This window comes from Lithobates pipiens, unplaced genomic scaffold (assembly GCF_037356315.1).
Source record: "Lithobates pipiens isolate NorthernLeopardFrog02 unplaced genomic scaffold, aLitPip1_a1.2 Scaffold_22, whole genome shotgun sequence".
NCBI classification, from domain to species: Eukaryota; Metazoa; Chordata; class Amphibia; order Anura; family Ranidae; genus Lithobates; species Lithobates pipiens.
This window is the reverse complement of record NW_027507784.1, coordinates 209930457-209951723: the sequence shown is the minus strand read 5'-3', so window position 1 is coordinate 209951723 and position 21267 is coordinate 209930457. Positions and strand designations below refer to the sequence as shown.

The 21267-nt window shown below is 41.3% G+C and overlaps 1 protein-coding gene across 2 annotated transcripts in view; it reads left to right on the top strand.

Moving 5' to 3' along the window:
• Positions 1-21267, top strand: part of USP7 (ubiquitin specific peptidase 7) — a gene marked incomplete in the record, with an annotated part of 508930 nt that overhangs the window by 337774 nt on the left and 149889 nt on the right. For both annotated transcript variants that reach the window (XM_077448850.1, XM_077448849.1), the window contains 3 exon segments: positions 1864-1956; positions 2035-2102; positions 4460-4560. In XM_077448850.1, coding sequence (XP_077304976.1) covers positions 1864-1956; positions 2035-2102; positions 4460-4560 — 262 coding nt within the window.

The window sequence follows — 21267 nt, the reverse complement described above, 5'->3', positions numbered from 1 at the left end:
ATACATTTTGGCCTAAATGTATGACTAAAATTGAGTTTATTGGATTTTTCTAATAACAAAAAGTAGAAAATATCTTTTTTTTTTTTTTTTTTTTTTTTTTTCAAAATTTGCGGTCTTTTTACGTTTATATCGCAAAAAATAAAAATCGCAGAGGCAATCAAATACCATCAAAAGAAAGCTCTATTTGTGGGAAGAAAAGGACGCAAATTTTGTTTGGGTACAACATTGCATGACCGCGCAATTACCAGTTAAAGCAGCGCAGTGCCAAATTGTAAAAAGACCTCTGGTCATTGACCAGCAAAATGGTCCGGTCTGAAAGTGGTTAAAATGACCCCATTCTACTGACCTCCATGTCCTTGCTGTCTCCTGTCCTGATGTGGAGGTTGGAGGAGACTTTTGGACATGTCCATTTTCCAGCAGACATTGGGGCGTTTTAAAAACATAACAGGGCCATTTTGTACACTTTAGGCTTAGACAACTATAAACAGTTAAATTATTTATATTATATTTAGTGATACAAGGACCGCGAATGCTTACATTTTGTGTTTGTAGGGCAAAAATTTGTGCTACCAGCTATATTATTAAAACTGCTGTTGCAATGCCAACACACAAACTTGGCAAAATGCCTTGCTTCCTGTGGTGTGTGTTCAGAGCTGTGAAAAAGTTCTGCATACATTTTTTTATTTCTTTTTTCAGCACAGCAGGTTGCAAAGAAACCATCGTCATAGTGAAGACGCTTGTTAAATTTCATTAAAGCTCTGTGGGTGGGGAGTGGTGTGATGTGCTGAGATTGGCGTGTCAGTACTGTCACAGCTCACACCAATGACAACGCGTTTAGCATGGCTTGCTGATGTGAACAGGATTAAAATGTTATTCACATAGTACTATGTGTTATTAAGAAACTGCACAGCAGTAGCTTCCTGCTTTCATTGACAAATCCGAGGGGAAATTATCTGATTTGGCTTGAGATAAATCACTCCTCTGGACTTCTTGTATATATAGATTTCAGCGTGTGCATTTAAGCACAGGCCTTTTGCTACAAATTGGGGGGGGGGGCGGCAGGAGAACAAGTAAGCCCATCCCTAGAGCAAACATCACAGCATTGAATCTTAGTGGTTGTAAACCCTTACAAACCACTTTGACCTACAGGTAGGCCTAGATTAAGTAGACAGCGGTGCACTGAGCAGGCCGCAGATCACGGCGATACGCCGCTCGTGTCGGCTCCTGTGCACATGCGCGGGGGTGAGATCGTGGCCCCGGCTAATCACAGCGCGGGAGCAGCGAGACTCGGAAGTCACTCCGGGATACATGGCAGCGGTGAAGATGGAGGACCACTTCGGGGGCTTCGTTCTCAGGTAAGTTATTCATAATGAGCTAGTATGCTATGCATACTAGCTCATTATGCCTTTGCCTTGCAGGTTGCTTTTTATTTTTTTTAAAGTGCCTTTACTTCCTCTTTAAAGCAAATGTGCTGACAGAAATATGCAGGAAGCCATTTCTGATATAAAAAAAAAATTCTGGCTGTCCCTTGCCCTAGTTTTGCTTGGTGACATATAAGTTGCTTAGTGAGGTCAAAAACTCCTGATCGTTTTTACTTAGCGACTTGGTTCTTGAAACCAGCCAAATCGCAGTAGAACCATACAGCTAAGCTGAGCACATTTGCTTTAATAGTGGGATAACAAAGTTATCCAGTCTGTCAAACTGTTTCTGCTAAAGTAAATCACTTTTTTTAAGTGGCGTTTCTTTTTGTGCGTTTATTTATTTTTTGAGTGGTTGATAAATGGATTTTCAGAGTTGGTAGTTTGTGTAATCTCAGAGGGTATTTTGGCTGTTAACTAACTTTAACTTTTCATGTTATGGCAGATGATGTTATGCTGTTCTTAAAAATGTATGATCCAAAAAGTCGAAGTTTAAATTACTGTGGACATATCTACACACCGATCTCATGTAAAATACGTAAGTACAAAGCATTTTCTTTGTTAAAATGCTCAATATTGCAGGAAATTTTGATAAATATTTTCTCTGTTCCATTAGGTGACCTACTACCAGTTATGTGTGAGCGAGCTGGATTTCCGCAAGGAACTAACCTTATCCTCTATGAGGTGATATCATTTTACTTTATTTTTTTACCCTTACACCTTAAAAAGTAAGTTCACCTTTACAGAAAAATCTGTAAGGTGAACTTACATAGGATGTCCTCCTCCCCCTCCCCCCCCCCCCCCCTCCCAGCTGGCCTGGAGCGCTGCAATCACCCGCAAGGAGACAGGTTGCTGTCTCACCGGTCCAGGGCTTAGAAACCCCCCGCAGCATAATCTCCAAAATGTCAGGAGGTACGTTTGGGAGCATTCTAATTGGTCGGCACCAACCAATCAGAACCCGCGTAGCCCGTCCTGTCACTGGGTGAAGGAGAGAAAGCCGTGGGGGATTTCAAATCCCCAGACCGGTACAGTGGCGATACGAGCTGTCAATGCTGGAGATTGCTGGACTCCAGGTTAGCTGGATGGAGAGAGGGTCCTGTGTAAGTTCACCTTACAGCTTTTCTGTAAAGGTGAGCTTACACTTTTAAGTAAAACTATAGGCACAACTTTTTTTTTTTTTTTTTTTTTTGATACAGCAAGGCAGGGTTAGACCCCCTGTAAGCTTTTTCTGCCATAAGTGTCCCATTAAGGAGATTTCCCTTCACTTTACTATACTATAGCCAAACGGGAAGTGAGAGGAAATCCCTACAACTTGAGGGAATTTTTGGGGATCCCTCAGGCCACCAGAACTAGCATTCCTCTTGGAAGATTACCCCTATATTACTACTTTGGGGACAGCCCAAAATTTGGGATTTACTTTCACTTTTAATGGTAAACAGGGCAAATACAGAGGGTGAATCTCCTTAACAGGGGCACAGACAGCAATAAAAACTGACAATTCTAATCCCTCCAAAACTAAAAAGAAAAAGTTTTGCCTTTATCTGTACTTTAAAGGCCGTTTTCTGTGATGTAGGTCATGTGACCGTGTGCCACAGCTACCAGAGTTTTTTTTTTTTTCTTTTCTTTTTTTGTTGTTTTTTATTTATTTTTTGTTTTTTTTTTTTTTCCCTGCAGGGTCAGAGCTCTAAGACTCATTTTAATTTAGGCAAAATTGTTAGTGTGTAATTTAGTGTCTCAACATAAACCCCTAATTCAAGTGTAAACCTTTCCAGTAGTATTCATTAAAAACGCATGGGAAAAGAAAATCTTTTTTTTTTTTTTTTTTTTGTAGAACATCCAGTCCAATAATCTCACTATAACTATTCTGTTAGTTTACCCTGAAATGGTTAACACGCACACACGTGTACTTGGTTTCATATGAATATATATATTAAGGTAAATTTATGAAGAGATCTAAGGTATATGAACAGTTTTATCTCACAACATTTTTCACTTCAGAAAGGTCAGTTCACAAGCATGATTACTGCAAGTGTTTTTATTTATTTTTTTAGTTTTTTTTTGTTTTGTTTTTTCCCCTCATTGAATAGTTTCAATAGCTCATTTTATTTGATTTGACATTTCTTGTTTTACTTCATTATAGGGCTGCAACTAACGATTATTTTCATAATCGATCAGTTGACCGATTTTATTGTTTCGGTTAATAACCTTAAAAATTTGTATAATTTAGTTAATATGTAAAGAGATATACTTTATATATTAGAGGGGATATATACTGTATATACTATTAGAAGAGATGTACTATATATACTTTTATAGGCTATATACTATTAGAGGAGAGATATTGTATGTACTATTAGAGGAGATATACTGTATATAAGAGAGATATAGTGTATATAATAGAGGGGAGATATACTGTATATACTATTTGAGGGGAGATATACTGTATATACTATTTGAGGAGATATACACCTCATATACTATTAGAGGAGAGATATACTATTAAAAGGTCAATCTGGTAACTATCATCAGACTCATTAACTAACTTTAACCCCATTTTGTTATTGGCCAATTAATCGATTATGAAAATAGTAATAGACTAATTTCATAATGGATTCGTTGTTTCAGCCCTACGTCATTACTTTGTTTTTTGACTCCAATTGTTCCGTTCTCTGTTCTCAATAGACTGTTCATAGAACCTCACAATTACCAACAATCAGAAGCTAGTTGTACTTTGCAAGCTGACATGCAAACCAGCTTCAATAATGGATAGGTTTGGCTTTCTCATGGTGATCACATGATTGGAGCCCATGCATCGCAGCAAACTGAATTTACAGGATTTTAATATGTACACACAGTTCCCTTTCAGATAAACATGAACTACATAATTAAAAAGCATATTCCACATTACATTTTGATGGTAAAGAAGCTTGCATTATGAGAACCCAGGTATAAAGCAGGCTATTACAATAGTCAAATATTTTACCCAGTGTCTTAATCATAGAAATCCTTTTTTTTTTTTTTTTTCTTTTTTTTGTTTAAAGGAAGTAAAACCGAATTTAACGGAACGCATTCAAGATTATGATGTATCCCTTGATAAAGCACTTGATGAGCTTATGGATGGCGACATTATAGTATTTCAAAAGTGAGTATCTGTGGCCACTGCATCTTGCATGCAAAGCTTTTGTTAAATCCTAACAAGTAGGGTGACTTTTTTTTTCTTTTCTTTTTTTAGATAGCAATAGGGGTAGTAGTTTTGTCTAGCTGAAGGCTGCGCTTTGCCTAAAGTGAAGCGCTCAGATCTGACAGGTACCAAGTCCAAAAAAAGCAAAGCAAAGTTAGACACCAAGAGGAACTTGCTTTTATATTCCCCTTGGTTTCCTGATCACTTTTTTCGTGCTTTAGCTCTTGGGGGTCTCAATAAGCAAAATTCAGCAGAAATCTCTGGTAAACATTCCTGCAGTGCTTCCGTTTTTATACCTAATAAGGTTGGCACATTGCATTAAGTGATTAGAGAACAGCGTACCAGAGCTTAAACTTCGTTTGCATGTTGAACTCTTTGGGATTTCCGAGGTACTTGATTGAAAGAAGTGACACATTTCTTGTACTCTTGGTAACTTGTTTTCCCTTTAGTACCTTTGAGACATGACCGGTTTATTGTGTTCTACAGCTTTCAACAAGTAAAAAAAAAAAAAACTATTTGCTTGATGTTAAAAACTGTTTAATGTCCTTAACCACTTGAGCTCCGGTAGGTTTTACCCTCTTCATGACCAGGGCATTTTTTGCTTTTCAGCGCTGCACTATTTTAACTGGCAATTGTACGGTCATGCAACACTATGCAAAATATATATACATAGATATATATATATATATATATATATATATATATATATTTTTTTTTTTTTTTTTTTTTACTTTCTGTCAATGAACATATCCAATAAAATCAAATTTCATCATAAATTTAGGCCACAATGTATTCTACATGTCTTTGATGAAAAAAAATCCCCAATAAGTGTATATTGGTTTGTGTGAAAGTTAGAGCTGATACAAACTATGTGTATAAATAGTTGAAAATTGAGCTATTCTGATATACTAGCGGCCCATATCATTTCTTGAGGCTCAAAAATGCTAGGACAGTGCAAATGACCCCTTTTTGGAAAGTTGACAGTCTGAGACATTTAGTAAGAGGCATTCTTGAGTTTTTTGAAGTTGTAACATTTTTGTCACCATTTTTGAAGGTGAATACTTTTGTAATAAAAAAAAAAAAAAAAAAAAAAATATTTTCCCCTCTGTCAGTGACTGCACCATCAGCAGCATCATATGACTGATAAATCGATCAGGAAACACTGGTGACAGTGTGAAAAAAAAACACTTTTGTTTTTATTATTATTCATAATTTTTTTACTTTTTTTTTTTTTTAGTTTTGCATATTTTCATCAAAGTAGTTCAGTTGCACCATAATATCACTGTACTACTCTGTACTATTTTTATTATTTTTTTCCTTTTTTTTAATTTTTTTGTTACAGTGAAGGTTTAGAGTATTTTTGGTAAAAAAAAATTGCAATAAGCGTATATTGGTTTGCACAAAACGAATGGCGTCTACAAAATAGGGGATAGATTTGTAATTTTTATATTTTATTACTAGTAATGGTGGCTATCTGCAATTTTTATCCGGACTGCGGGATGGCAGACACATGACACTTTGGACACGTTTTTTAAACCATTGACGATTATACAGTGATCAGTGCAATAAAAATGCACTGATTACTGTGTAAATGTCACTGGCAGGGAAGGGGTTAACACTAGGTGGCGATCAAGGGGTTAACACTGTTCCCTATGTGTGTTTCTAACTGCGGGGGGTTGGGACTGTCAAGGAGGAGAGGGAGATCGGTGTTCATACATAGTATGAATGAACACACGATCTGTCTCTTCCCCTGAAAGAACAGGGATCTGTGTGTTTACACACACAGTTCCCGGTTCTTGCTCTGTCACAAGTGATCGCGGGAGCCCGGCGATCATCGTGCCCACTGGGCACTTACATCGGGGTCGGGCATGTGCTACAGGCGTGTGCACTCCTCCCTAGTGGCCAAAAGGCGAAGCAACGTAACATAACGTAGTTTCGCCCAGCCGTGCCATTCTGCCGCAGTGAAACTGCGGCGGCTGGTCAGCATGAGGTTAATGGTAGCTTCACAAAAAGCACTTTACAAGAAAAGCATAAGAAATACACAGGATAATCTAAAGTAAAGAAGGGACAATTAGATGAAACCTTGTCTAAAGAAAAAAAGTTTAGATTTAATTTGAGTGAGTTTAGGGAAGACCACTCTGATGTTGTGTGACTGAAGTGAATTCCAGAGTTTAGGAGCATAGCATTAGAAGGTTCTGTCTCCCATTGAATGTAGGTGATATGAGGGGATACACCGAACATTAGAATTTGACAAGCAGAGGTTATCAAGGGAGGGGGGGGGGGATAATGGTGTGCCATGCCATGAAGAGCCTTATAGGTAAGCAAGAGGACAGCAGATGTTTGAACATATTGAAGTCTGTTAATAGAGTCCATTCACTAAAGCATATTGCGTAAGGTATTTGGGACACGTGACACATCTTCCCAAATATTGCGGTCGATATTAAATTGCATTTCACCATCCCTTTGTGTTTTTTACTGCCTAAAAGCAAAAATGCTCGGTAAATACTGCATAAATCATAAAGTCAATTCATTAAAGGAAATACATGCTTTATGTAGTTGCCAGGCACGTGATATTGAAAGAATGTTAAAATATAACAACCAATTTGTAGTAGTCGCTACCTTTTTGGACCAGTAGTCTCAACAATAATGCATAGAAACCAAAATTTGATTACCGTAAGAACGCAGTAATGGTACCTTTTTAGTGCAGTATCTTTAGTTTCTCCTGTCATTTCGTCAGATTTTCACAGACCTTTTTATGCGTATAATATATTCTAATTTGCTGGATAAACCTCCCAATCACTCCAAACGTAATGCGCTGTACATGCATATCACAATGGTCTAATCCCTTTGGAGATATCTGTGGCACAAATTTTCACAAGGCAAAATTGGATTGGTTATTCTTACAAAGGTGAGGAACTTGGACTGTTAGAAGGGTGTCATCAATTTGAAGGTTTGACAGATGCATACCAGATCTACACTATGAAAGGGCATCAGAGAATGACATTACTAATTTCTAAAACTGGAGAACAAAGCATTTGGCACAACTGTGCATAGTAACCAATTGGCTACTAGGTGTTCTAATCAAAGCGTTGTTGAACAAGCTGTGTTTAGAAACTGATTATGAACAGCTACACCGGGTTCTCTGTGCTCCAGTTTTAGTAACTCTCCCCGAATGGCTATTCTCTATCAAGCCAAACAAACATGTCCAAAGATCTAGCAATGATTTTGCCAAATATCACAGCAAAAATTGTGTAGTGTAACTAAAAGCAAAATATTTTTTTTTATTATCCATTTGGGATAAAGTAGTTAGAACCCCTATCAGGTTTCTTTTTTTTTTTTTTTTGTCGTCTGTGTCCTATTGGGGAGATTTCCCCTCCGTTCGTTTTCCAATGTAAACTGTTGGATTTTCTTTCACAAGAGGAAACGTAGAAATAGAGTGAATCTCTCTCTAGCAGGGGCACAGACAACAAATAAAACTGACGGGTGTTCTAATACCTCTCCACTGTATTATTCCCGGTGGATATGTCGTGCAATAAAATACAGAAGGTTTTCAGAGGATAAATGGTGCAAATTTCAATGAAATGATATGCTGCCTTTTGCGAGCTATTTTAAATGCTGTGAGCCATTTTACCACTGATCTTAACCTCTTTGAATGAAAATTGCGTGGTCATGCAACACTGTACCCAAAGAAATTCTTGTAATTTTTTTTTCACACAAAGAGCTTTCTTTTAAGTGGTATTTACTCCCCTTTGGGTTTTTATTTTTTGCTAAATAAATGAAAATGTTGAAATAAAAAAACTTCAAAGTTTGTTTTAAAATTGTGATAATCAGGACACTTAAGACCCTTTTCACACCACACCGCCCATAGCGTCGGTGGTAAAACGCCGCTATTTTTAGCGGCGTTTTACCGCTGTATTTGTGGCACATTTCGGCTGCTAGCGGGGCGCTTTTACCCCCACTAACGGCCGAGAAAGGGTTAAAACCGCTAGCAATATGCCGCAATAGCTGCGTTTTGACGGCAGGTATTACAGCGCTGCCCCATTGATTTCAATTGGGAGCTGCGGTGGAGGAACGGTGAACACACCGCTCCAAAGAAGCTGCTGGCAGGACTTTTCCCTGACGTCCTGCCAGCGCACCGAGGGCTTCACACTACAGACAATGGTGCAGCTTTTTTAGGGCGGATTGCAGGCGTTATTTCTAACGTATAGCGCCTGCAAAACGCCCTGGTGTGAAAGGGGTCTAACCCTAATGTCCCTAACCCTTTCATGAAGAAATTTAACCAAATTTTAGCATTTTATATATGTACTTTTATTTATTTTTTCCACCTTTGCATAGGTGGATCCTTTTGTCTAACCAGGGTTTGATTCCTGCTTACACTTGGGATGACTAGTGATCATTTGCATGAACATTGAGGACTTCATGTGCAAGTTTAGATAAATACAAAAATTACAGGTTGTGAGGGATTAAGGCAGTAATCTTTCATTGGATGGGCATGTTTGCTTTGTAGTTGAAAAGTATTACCCCAGCCTTTCATATTTGTCATCTTATACTATGTTTTGTCAAAAAGTATCCTGTTCTTTGTATTTCCTTTGTGTGAAATACCTGGTGGTCCTAGCAGTCCTCCTGTTAATGGAGAGAGATTAGAATACTTCTCAGCTTCGTTGCTACCTTTGCCCCTGTTAAGGAGATTCACCCTTTATATTTGTCCTGTTAACTTACCATTGCCATTGAAAGTAATTGCAATAATTGTAGAAGTTTGGAAAATTTTCCTAAGGTTAAACTATTTGTCAGTTTTTGTCACTGTCTGTGTACCTGTTAATTAGATTCACCCTCTGTCCTGCTTACCATTATCATTTGAAGTAATAGATCCCAAATTTTGGATTGTCCCCCAAAAAGAAATCTTCCAATGGTGACCTGGGGACACCAAGAGATTTCATGATTTGTAGGAATTTACTCACTTCCTGTTAAGGCTGTGGTACAGGAAGTGAAGGGAAATCTCCCCCCAATGGGACACAGTTGTTAAAAACTGACGGGTTATAACCCTCTTAGGCCGCGTACACACGCGGGGACTGTTCGCTCAACTTTGTCCGCTGAACAGTGTTTCAGCGGACAGTCCGCTCGTGTGTGGGCTTCAGCGGACAGTTTGACGAACAAAGTTTTTCGGAAATCCCGAAAAACTGTCCGCTGAAACTTGGTTTGAGCGGACAGTCCCCGCGTGTGTAGGCTTGTTCGTCAAACTAAGTTCCGCGCATGCTCAGAAAGAATTTATACGCCAAAGGCTGCATTGCAGTGTATAGGACGTCGTTTTCTAGTCCCGTCGTACGTGCCGTTCACGTCATCGCGCAGGGTTTCAGCAGACTGTTCGTTCGTCGTGTGTGGGCAAGTCCGTCCATGCTAATTTTGAGCGGACTGTCTGCTGAAACTGTTTGACGAACAAAGTTGAGCGAACAGTCCCCGCGTGTGTACGCGGCCTTACTCTCTTTTCGCTCAATACTGCAGGATATTAAGTGGGACCAAATCTTGAAATCTGCACTCAATGCTGCTGGGTATTAAGTGGGACCAAATCCTTAAAACCTTGAGCACAGAGGAAAAATGGTAATTCTTTAGGAGTATATTAAATGCATCACCAAATGCATTCCCAGTGGTAATATAGAGGAACAAAGATTAAACCTGGGTGCCTGAAGAAAAAAGTAAAATGTCATATTAAGGACAAAAAAATGGCCTTTTAAAAAGTGCAAAGCGGTAGGGGTCAGTGTTGGCATTTAAACAATACAAGGAATGCAATATGAGGTGTAAGTATGCAATCAGGGCAAGTAAATAAATATTGAGAGACTCCTAGCGGAGGAGAGTAAAAATACCAAGAGGTTTTTTTAAATGTTAAAAGGCGAGGGTGGAACATATAGGCACCATAAAGGACAAGAAAGGTAAGGTGGTTTCAGATGACAGAGAGGGCAGCTTTACAAAATGCTATATTAGTCTTTACACAGGAAAAGGAGGGGTATTCTGACCATGATAGTAGTATTGGCTATATGCCACAGGATCTACCTTTGTGTCTAACAGGGGCTGGAATTCAGAGAGGATTAGAGAAGCTTAACCTAAATAAATCACCGGAATCAAGTGGCTTACACCCGAGAGTCCTTAACTCAAACAGGTTATAGCCAGACCACTATTCCTAATATTCATGGACAGCTTACTGACAGGATCGGTACCAGCTGATTGGCGAAAAGCCCACATGGTACCAATATTCACAAAAAGGCAGAAATGTATTCCTGGGAACTATAGGCGTGTCAGTCTTCCATCCGTAGTTCATGAACTATTTGAAGGGATGATAAGGGAACATACACAAGAATTTGCTGATCAAAAGCTTATAATTAGCAGTAATCGGAATGGGTTTACAAAAGGTCGCTCTTGTCAAACCAACCTATTAACATTCTACGAGGAAGTGAGCTTCAATCTGGACAAAGGTAAGCTGGTGGATGTGGTGTATCTGGATTTTGCAATAGCATTTGATACAGTCCCCACAAACGCTTAATCTAGAAGCTGAGGTCTGTAGGCATGGACCATAGGGTATGTACCTGGAGAGAACTGGCTACGGGGGTATGTCCAAAGGGTCATGATAAATAACGTACTCAGAGTGGTCAGTGGGGTACCCCAGGGCTCTGTCCTTGGACCAATTCTGTTTATAAATGACAGGAGATGGGCTAAATAGCTTGATCTCAGTGTTTGCTGATAAAACAAAAATATGCAGGGCAATAACGCAGCAGGATATAGTAAATTTGCAAGAGGATCTGAATAAAGTAATTTAATGAGCTACTACATGGCAAATGAAGTTTAATACTGGTAAATGTAAGGTAATGCACTTCTGGGGGTAAAAATATAAACGCAAGTTATTATTGAGGGGGAGAATCTCTAGGGGCTTCCACGATGGTGAAGGATCTAGGAGCCCTAGTAGAAGAGTCTGAGCAATAGCATGCAGTGTCAAGCTGGGGCCTCCAAAGCCAGCACAATATTAGCATGCTTTAAAAAGGGCATTTCTTTTCTTGCATCGGGGACACAGCCAAATATCTGAAATCACATCCCCTTCTCAAGTGAGAATAAGTTTAGCGCTTTTAGTCGTTCCTCATAATTGAGGGTCTCCAGTCCCCATATTAATTTATGTGCCTTTCTCTGGACATACTTACCTGTAAAATCCTTTTCTTTGATGTACATCAGGGGACACAGAGCCGTAGTACTTACTACGTGGGTTATATCGGCGTATCAGGTGCTGGACACTGGCACACCCTTTAAGGCGTGAACTTCCCCCATATAGCCCTTCCCACTTCTGGGAGTCATCAGTTTTTTCGCCATTGTTGGGCACATGTAAGGATGTGTGTACTAAGCTCCACGGGCAGTACTCCTTTGAGAGCCAGCCATCCTGACCGGATCCTTTCTGATGTCTCCGTAATGGACTAAATGAATGGTACCCGGGCCTCGTCATCCGGAGACACGAGGTTTTGCTTGCGAATGCTTTTTAAAGTTGGGCCCTGGGATCCAGTACTTTTTGGTAGTAAGGCCAATAAAAGTTTACTGGCAGGGTCTTCTCGCAGGTCCAGGATTGCGGGATTACCTGAGTGTACCCCTGTTCCTGAAGGTTTCCTTTCAAGGTCTCGGAGCTTTGAAGGGCAAAGATTGGGTTTTTTATCTCTGACAAACGCTGCTGCGAGGAAAGGTAGGGGATATTTTCTCAGCAATCTCTCGTTCCATGTATTGTCTTGTCATGTCTGTGTCACCATTCTGATGCTGGAAACAGCAGAAGCTCCTCTCTCCTCTGTTTAATCCAGCTCAGACCCTCAGTTATGAAGGGGGTTCTGATCACTTCTTGGGCCCCCAGATTGCCGGTTTTTGATTCTTTGAATGCCAGCCAGCTGCCTCTTTTTCTTAAAAAAAAAAATAAATAAAACATTTTGGGCAAATCACGGCCGCTCATCAGGCAGAGAATTTACCCCCCCCCCCCCCCCCCCCACTGCCCGTCATGATCCCGGCGCTCACCCACTTCCCGGAGGGGGGGGGGGGGTGTTTTCGTGCGGGGGCAGTGGCTAAATGGCGTCAGATGCCGGCCACATGTGGAGGAAGTAATTTAAGCTACACAGGCAGAGCTGCAGTCTGGCGGTGGAAGGACAGAGCAGAGTGGTTGCTAGTCAGGATTGGTGACACAGGCATCCCCCTTCTGTTGACAACATTGTACTGTATAGCTAGGACTAATAGCAGCTTTGTACTGTACTATAGCCTAGGAAGTGTAACATTCTTTTGCTTTGTACTGTAAGCTATGAGTGGCAAGGGGGCCAGTAACTCCTCTAAGGGTTCTAAGGGGTCACAACAAACTAAGATCCTGTCCAAAAGAATGTCTTCCTCCTCTGAAAGTGTTGTGGCCGGTCAGATTGGGCCGTCGGGGGAAGCTATTGTTGCAGTAGCTCAGGACGCTTAAGCCCCTGAGTATGTTACACGTGAAGTGTTGTCTTCTACCATTGCTGGCTTAGAGAAAAAGCTTGAAGCAATTTTATCCCTTCAGAGTGGGGTTAAATGCAGTGTAGATCCCCATCAAGTCCTCAAGATCCTCCTCTGGGGGATCAGTTAGATCTTCCTAGAGATATGCAGTATCACCGCAGGAGAGCTTGCTTGTGCACGCTATCACGAAGTTGGTTCGTTCAACTTTTTTGCTACCTGATGATCCCATCTTTAGGTTAGGATCATTAAAACCTCTGGCTGGGGATGCCTTTCCTATCCATGCGTGGCTAAGAAAGCTTATGTACGCAGAGTGGGAGCATCCGGATAAAGTTTTATCCTCCTCAGAGATTTGCCTAACTGTATCCTATGGAAGAGGATTTCTATAAGAAATGGGGTATTCCAGCTGCGATTACCTCTGTAAATAAGAACTTCACATGTCGGTTTGATGAGGCTCTCATGTTGAAGGACTCGGCAGATAAGAAGCTGGAGCACCTTTCTAAGAACCAGATGGCTTTAGCAGGTTCAGCAGTGCAGCCGGTTCTGGCCGCAATGGGTGTTTCCCAGGCCATTAAGTAACAATTTGAGGAGATGCTTAAATTTTTACCTGTTGAACAGGTTTAGCAGACGCACTGTTTCACAGTAGATGCTATGAGAGATGCGTCCATTCAGATTTCACGTCTGATGTTGGGACTAGTGCATTCTCGCAGAGTTCTTTGGCTTAAGAGTTGGTCAGCCGAAGCACTGTGTAAAAAGCTCCTAGCCAGTTTCCCTTTTCATGGTGAAGGGCTATTCGGAGAAGATTTGGATAAATACTTACAAAAGATTTCCAATGGCAAAAGCACTCTATTGCCAGTAAAGAAGAGATTTAGACATTTCTCATTTAAGCGGGCCTCTTCTCCTGCATCAGGGACATGAGCCTCTAGGCAGTCTCGACGGCCTCAGCCATCAGGTTCAAGGGGGGAACCCCAGGGACAGCACAAAGGTAAGAAAAGATTTGGGGGGGGGGGGCGGCCACCAGAGTAGAGTACTAAAGCCTCCTTATGAAGGGGTGCCTCCACTCGCTCGGGTGGGCAGAAGGCTCCTGCGATTTTCAAAGATCTGGCAGGAGCAATGTCAGGACAAATGAGTGGCTTCTGCGGTGTCTCTAGGTTACAAACTAGAGTTACGAGTTTTGCCATCTCCCCGGTTTCTAAGGTCAAAATGAAGGACATTTCTACCTTCCACCTGGAAGGTATTAACCACAAATGCCAGTCTTTTAGACTGGGGAGCGGTCCTGTAAGAGGATCCTGTCCAGGGAAAGTGGTTTGGCTTTAAGAGCCTGGATGGTCAGACTGAAGGGCTGTCCTGTCAGGGTTCAGTCCGACAGCGCCACGTCTGTGGCTTACATCAATCACCAAGGGGGCACGAGGAGTTGTACAGCTCAGAGAGGTGAGTCACGTTCTGTCTTGTGCAGAACACAACGTCCCTTGCCTATCGGCAATTTTCATTCCCGGGATAGAGAATTGGCAGGTGGACTACTTGAGCCGCCAACAATTGTTTCCAGGAGATTGGTCTCTTCACCCCATCTTTCTTGCGGTATGTCAGAGATGGGGTATTCCGGATGTGGACCTGTTTGCATCCAGATTCAACAACAAAGTCGAAGACTTTGTGTCAAGGACAAGGGATCCGCTAGCTTGCACAACAGACGCATTGGTCTTCCCATGGGATCAGTTTTCTCTGATCTGTGCATTTCCTCCAGCTCTGCTACTTCCGCGTCATCTTCGCAGGATCAGGCAGGAACAAAACTTGGTGATTCTCGTGGCCCAGAATGCCTTGGTTCGCCGAGATCATAAGGATGGCAGTAGGAGTTCCCTGGAATCTGCCATTATGGCCGGACCACCTTTCTCGGGGTCTGGTATTCCATCCTACCTTACAGACGCTAAATTTGACAGTCTCACTATTGAGACCCACATCCTAAGGGGTCGTGGGTTATCTCCTTCAGTCATATCCACCTTGATTAATGCCAGGAAGCCAGCTTCCAGTATCATTTACTATAGAGTCTGTAAGGCATATGTTGCCTGGTGCGGATCTAGGGGTTGGCACCCCAGGAAATATGTTATAGGTAGAATCTTTGAGTTCTCACAGATGGGATTAGAGATGAATCTGGCCTTGAATACCATCAAGGGCCAGATCTCGGCCTTGTCAGTGTTCTGTCAGCGGCCTTTAGCTTCTCACTCTTTAGTGCGTAGCTTTGTGCAGGGGGTAACACTGATCAGTCCTCTGATAAAGACACCCTAAATCCTTGGGATTTGAATTTGGTCCTGTCAGCATATTTCTGCTTTAAGGTTTATTTGGAAACGCCAGGTTGGAAAGCAGGTGTCATGGGGAGATATATTTATATTTGCATAAATTTGTCAAAAGGTGTGGAGGGTATTGTAAAGTACTGGGTATTGGACATCATCTTGCTGGGAGTTCAATTGCTACCCTGCTTTGCCTATTTAAAAAAAATATATATTATAAGCTAACAAAGAGGTCCCTCCCTTTTTTGATATACACGTATATTGCTTGGCTACAAAACTGATTTACTCCCAATAGTGTGAGTGGTTATATAGGGAGTGCACTTTGTCTTAGGGGATGCCAGTGTCCATCACCTGAAGGTGATCTATAAACCACATAGCAACTACTATGGCTCCCTAGGTCCCCTGATGTACTTCAAAGAAAAGGATTTTACACATAAACTGTTTTAAAAATTCAGTTTTTTGCTGGCTGCAGGTGTCAGAGGAACACAATAGCAAAAAGGGGCATGTGGGAGGTTGGTGACACAGGCATTCCCTGAGACATTTACTAATAGCGTCGGGCTGAGCGTTAATAGCAGTGGCTGAACTATTGCTCAAGCACTGGATGCGATTTCTTCTGATAGTACCTCTGCTTTTGTGCATTGGGCTAAGGTCAGGAAAGGGGTTGAAATACCCCCAAAAAAGGGCTAAAAGGGTCTCCCTCAAGCGCTGGAGAGCCTACTCATCTCTGCAATGGCATCCTCCCTTGAGAGGTGGTTGCTGGTCAGTGGGCATCGGGGCCATGAAATGTTTGCAACGCTGCAGCACCTGTTTCCTGTTTGTTACTAAAAAGGTATTTTTTCCTCAGCCATGATAGGATTGAAAAAAAAAAAGTTAGCGGCTTTAATCGCATCCCAGTGTGAAACAAAATGTGACAGGTTCTCTTCCATTACCCATTACCCAGGACCCTCAAACTGGGGAACCAGGGATGGAAGAAGATGAATTTCCTCAGGGAACCATGGTGAAGCTGGTGACTCCTTTTCCGAGGTGTCAAATGGGGGGGGGGGGGGGGTTTGGGAACCAGCTTTCACAATCTGTAAGATTGATGGTGCAGTTTCTTGCTGAATAGTCGGCTCCACATTTATGTACTTTTTTTTTTGTTCAGCGAATTTTTTCGAGAGGCCCCAATCAACTTTACGTTCATTTATGTCGTCCTCGCCTTCACATCATTGTAGCCTTACTCTTATCCAATCCCTTATTTTTTTATTTTTTTATTATTTAAATCCTTTATTTTGATACAAAAAGAAAAGAGGAAAAAAACTCTCAAAACTCTCTCCATCCTCTGCTAAGTCCCCCCCCTCCACCCTCCCATCCTCATCTATTTCACTATGCTAGAAATTTATTCCATTTCTATCTTTCCTGTTTTCCTGTTACATTCTTATATGCTCCATGTTTTTTTTTAATTTTTCCACTTTTGCCACTTGTCTGTTAACAATCTCTTATCGCCATAGCTATCGCCTCGCCTGTCCATACAATAGGTTTCTTCTACTGCATCTATCCACTCCCAGATTGGTGGACTTTCCTCTTCTTGCCAATTCTTTGTTATCAATCTTTTTGCGGCATTTAAGGGATGTGGAATCAGTGACTTTTGATATTTTACCTCCCCTTTAGTACCATGGAATAATACTATCCATGGATCTTCTGGGATTGTTATGTATGTTATTTCTTTTACATAGTATAAAATCTTTTTCCAATATTAATTTTTGGACAACTCCACCACAGGTGAGTCATTGTTCCCGCAACCTTGCACCCTCGCCAACAGTCCCCTGACTTACTTGGTTGGTATTTGCAGACTTTGTCTGGCGTGGCGTACCATCTAGATATACATTTATAGTTAATTTCTGCAGTGTTACTGTCGGACGCCGACCTATGTATTTAAAAGTTTTCCCCTGAGTGTTTTTATCACATTGTACTCCTAATTCCCTTTCCCATTTCTGTATGAATGGTGGGCTCTCCAGCTCCTCTCCCTCAGACAGGAGCTTATACAGCCTAGAGATTATTCCTTTCGGGTTATCTGTCAAACATCTATTTGCCAATCTATTACTTTATTTCTTAAATTCATCTAATAATGGGATGTAGTTTAGTTTATATTTAGCCAATTTTTATCCTAGGTATTTCAATTCTCTTCGCCAAGGGAATTCAAACTCTTTTTGGAGCTTAAGCTTTTCAGATTTACCTGTGTTAATATTTAGAACCTCTGATTTTTCCTGATTAATTTTGAAGTTAGAGAGTTGACCATACTGTGCTATCACCTCCATTAATTTGGGCATTGTGTTGCATGGATTACTAATGTACATCGTCGGCAAATGCAACCAATTTATGTTCTTCCTTTACTATTTCGATTCCCTTTATCTGTATATCATTGCGAATCGTAGCAAGCAATGGCTCTAAAGATAACACAAACAAGAGGGGTGACAGTGGGCACCTTTTGTCTCGTACCATTTTTCATCTCGAAAGGAGGGGATGACATACCATTAATCTTAACCGTTGCAGTCAGGTGATGATATAATGTCTTAATCCGCTGGACCATTTTTGGTCCAACTCCCATTGCCTCTAATGTCCGGAACATGAAGCCCCAGTCTACCCTGTCGAAGGCCTTCTGAGCGTCTGTCGACAGGAGTAGACTCGGGCTCCTCCTCTCTTGTCTGGGGCAGGAGGAGCAATGTTCTCACCCCATTGTCACTTCCCTTCCCTCCCTTCCTGGTATAAAGCCCACCTGGTCCGGATGTACCAGTGAGCTCATCAAGGCCTTCATCCTGCCTGCCAATATTTTGGCAAACAGTTTTGTGTGAGCGTTAAGCAGTGATATAGGTCTATAGTTGGAACACATTGTCCCGTCCTTCCCCTCCTTCCGGATTACCGTTATTGAGGCAGACACAGCCTCCTTACTCATTTCATATTCTACAACAAACCCATTCATGTATCTACGTAACTTCGGGATTCATTTTTTTTATATTTCTTAAAATATGTAAACCCGTCCAGGCCTGGGCTTTTCCCCGGGGCTGACTCGATAAGGGCCTTATTTCCTCTTCAGATATGGGTCTTTCTAGGAGTTCCTTTTCAAGCTCAGTGATTTTTGTTAGTTGGGCCTTTTTCAAAAAATCCTTAATTTTTTTTATTCCTTTTCCTCCACATTCAGTCCCTCGAACTGATCTACTGAATATAGTTTCTCATAGTAGTTTTTAAATAAATCTGCTATTTCTGTTGTTCTATAGGCCATGTCCCCTTTACCAGTCTGGATTTTCCCTATAAAATTTCTAGATTTTTTCTTTTGGAGTCTTCTTGCTAAATATTTGGTAGGTTTGTTCCCCCCCCGTAATACCTTTCCTTGGCCATTTGATTGAAGGTTTTTTGAGTTTCCTGTTGCATAAGAACTTTCAATTCGTCCTGTTTAATTTGTTTTTGAAGGAGCGTTTTATCTTGATTCAAATATTTTTTTTATGTTGTTCTACTGTTTTTTTTTTTTTTTTTTTCTGGCTCCCATTACTTTCAAAATCCCCCTGATGTAGGCCTTGTGTGCCTCCCATAGCGTTTGTCTTGAGATATCCTGTGTCGTTTATCGCAAAGTATTGTTCTAGTTCTTTGCCCACTCTTTCTTCCCCTTCAACATCTCAAATTAATTCCTCATTTATATGCCACATAAAAGGTTTCCTTTTGATCCCCACTTATTAGCATTTTCATCTTAACAGGGGAATGGTCAGAGAGTGTAATTGTCTCAATACTAGTTTCAACTACTCTTTCCAAAACTCTGTGGTCTACAAAAATATAGTCAATCCGAGGGTACGTCCTGTGTACAGGGGAATAAAACGTAAAATCTTTCTCCTTCGGGTGCTGGATTCTCCACGCATCCACCAATTGGTATGCATGCAGTTTTTGTTTAGCCCTTTTTAATTGCACTTTACTGGTCCCCTGTACACCGGACGTACTGTCCATTCCCGGTCCTGTACAAAAATTCAAATCCCCCATCAAAATCACTGATCCTCTCTTGAAGTCCGACAGTTTTCCCAGTATGTCGATTAGGTATTTTATAGAGTCACGTTTGTGAGCATATATATTAGCCAAGGTACACTCCATTTCCCCCAGTTTACCCTTTAGAAAAATATATTTTCCCTCAGGGTCTGTTAACCTATCTTCTTGGTGAACCCTATTACCACCCCCCTACCTTTGTTTGTTATCGCATCTCCATAATATCATATTGGGAAATCCTTGGAGTATAACTTAATATTTGCTTCATGTGAAAAATGGGTTTCTTGTAAAAAGATCACCTCGGCTTCATAGTATTTAAGCTCCTTTAAAATCTTATGCCTCTTACTCCGCGTATTTAATCCTTTGACGTTATAGGTCATATAATTTATAGCTGTCATCGTGGGTCTCTTATTTTGCTATGCAGGTTCACTCTCGCATCTAGACTGAGGTTTATTTTCTTCCCTCTTAACAATTTTCCCAACCTCCCAATCCCTTCCCCACCTCCTCCCCTCCCCCCCTGGCCCATTCTCAGCCTTCGATTCGCCGATGTCTCTGTATGACATAACCATCTTTGAATCACCTCTCCAGGATTGGCTCATACATGTATCACCACCCCCCCCCCCCCCCCACAGGGGGAGGGGGGGCATGCTGGCTTTCGCCCGCACCCTGCTCCCCCCACCACCCCCTATAAAATCGCAAGAGCTTCATTTGTCCAGCTTTTTACAGAAGTCTACTAGTTCTTCCGGGAATCTCAGCCTTGCCGATATCCTTTCCTTTAAAGCCTATCAAGCATGCTGGGAACCCCCAGTTATATCTGATATTCTGCTTCTTCATCATCTCCAATAAGGGTTTTAAGAGATGTCTCCTTGCCAATGTCTCTGGAGCCAAGTCTGTATATATTTGCAGCTCTGTGTCCTCATACCGGGCTACCGCTCTTCCTCTTAACTTCGCCCAAATATCTGCCCTATCCTCGTAAAACCTAAATCTTACGATTATATCCCGGGGTCTATCTGATCCTAGATTTCTGGGTTGACTCGTTCAATCCTGGGGAACTCTTCATCTCCTTTGTCGAGGAGTGGGTTAAATATTATTTCAATAATTTTTTTTAGATCTTCGCCTCTTACGTCTAATACAGATTGAATTCTCATATTTTGTCTTCTGCTGCGATTTTCTTGATCTTCTAACCTATAAAATCTCCTCTGATTTTGCTGCGATAGTTTAACCATTTCCTTCAATTTAGAAACCTCCTGTTTACCTATTCTTTCCTCCCTCACCTCTACTCTTGTTAACAGGTGCCCTAAATCAACACGTAGTAAGTTGATATCTGCTTTGAAAACGGTTTCCAGTCGCAGGAGCATTTCCGTCAAATCGCCTATTGTTGGTAATTGGTCCTCTACTCTTTGTTCATCCATTTTACTTGTTTCTGATTCGCTATCGTTTGATTCCTCTCTGCACTGATCAGGGGTCTCCCCGGATTTTTTCTCCATCCCTTTTTTCCTTTGTTTTGGGGTGGTGTTTAGCTCCTTCCTGATTTTTAGGGCTTGGACCTTGGGTCATAAAATTCTTTATTGAACCATCGTTGGTTTTAACCTTTGGGGTTTTCGGGGGGGGTCCCCTTTATTGCTTTACTCGCAGATTTACTCATGGTAACTGCCTTTGCCCTTCTTATTCGTTTCCCTAGTTTTCCTTTTTGTATCACTTCTTAATAGGTGGGGTCCGTCCCCTTTTCCTTTTTTTCCTTTCTCTCCTCCCTGTAGTCCTTTACCCCGGTTTCGCAGTATACTCTGTCTCTGCATCTGGGGGTCCTCTTTAAGTCCTGGTTCTCTAAACTCACCCCTAGTTAATTACTCGCAATATGTCTCCAGTGCTCACCTCTATCACAACCCACATCTGAGCATTTTAT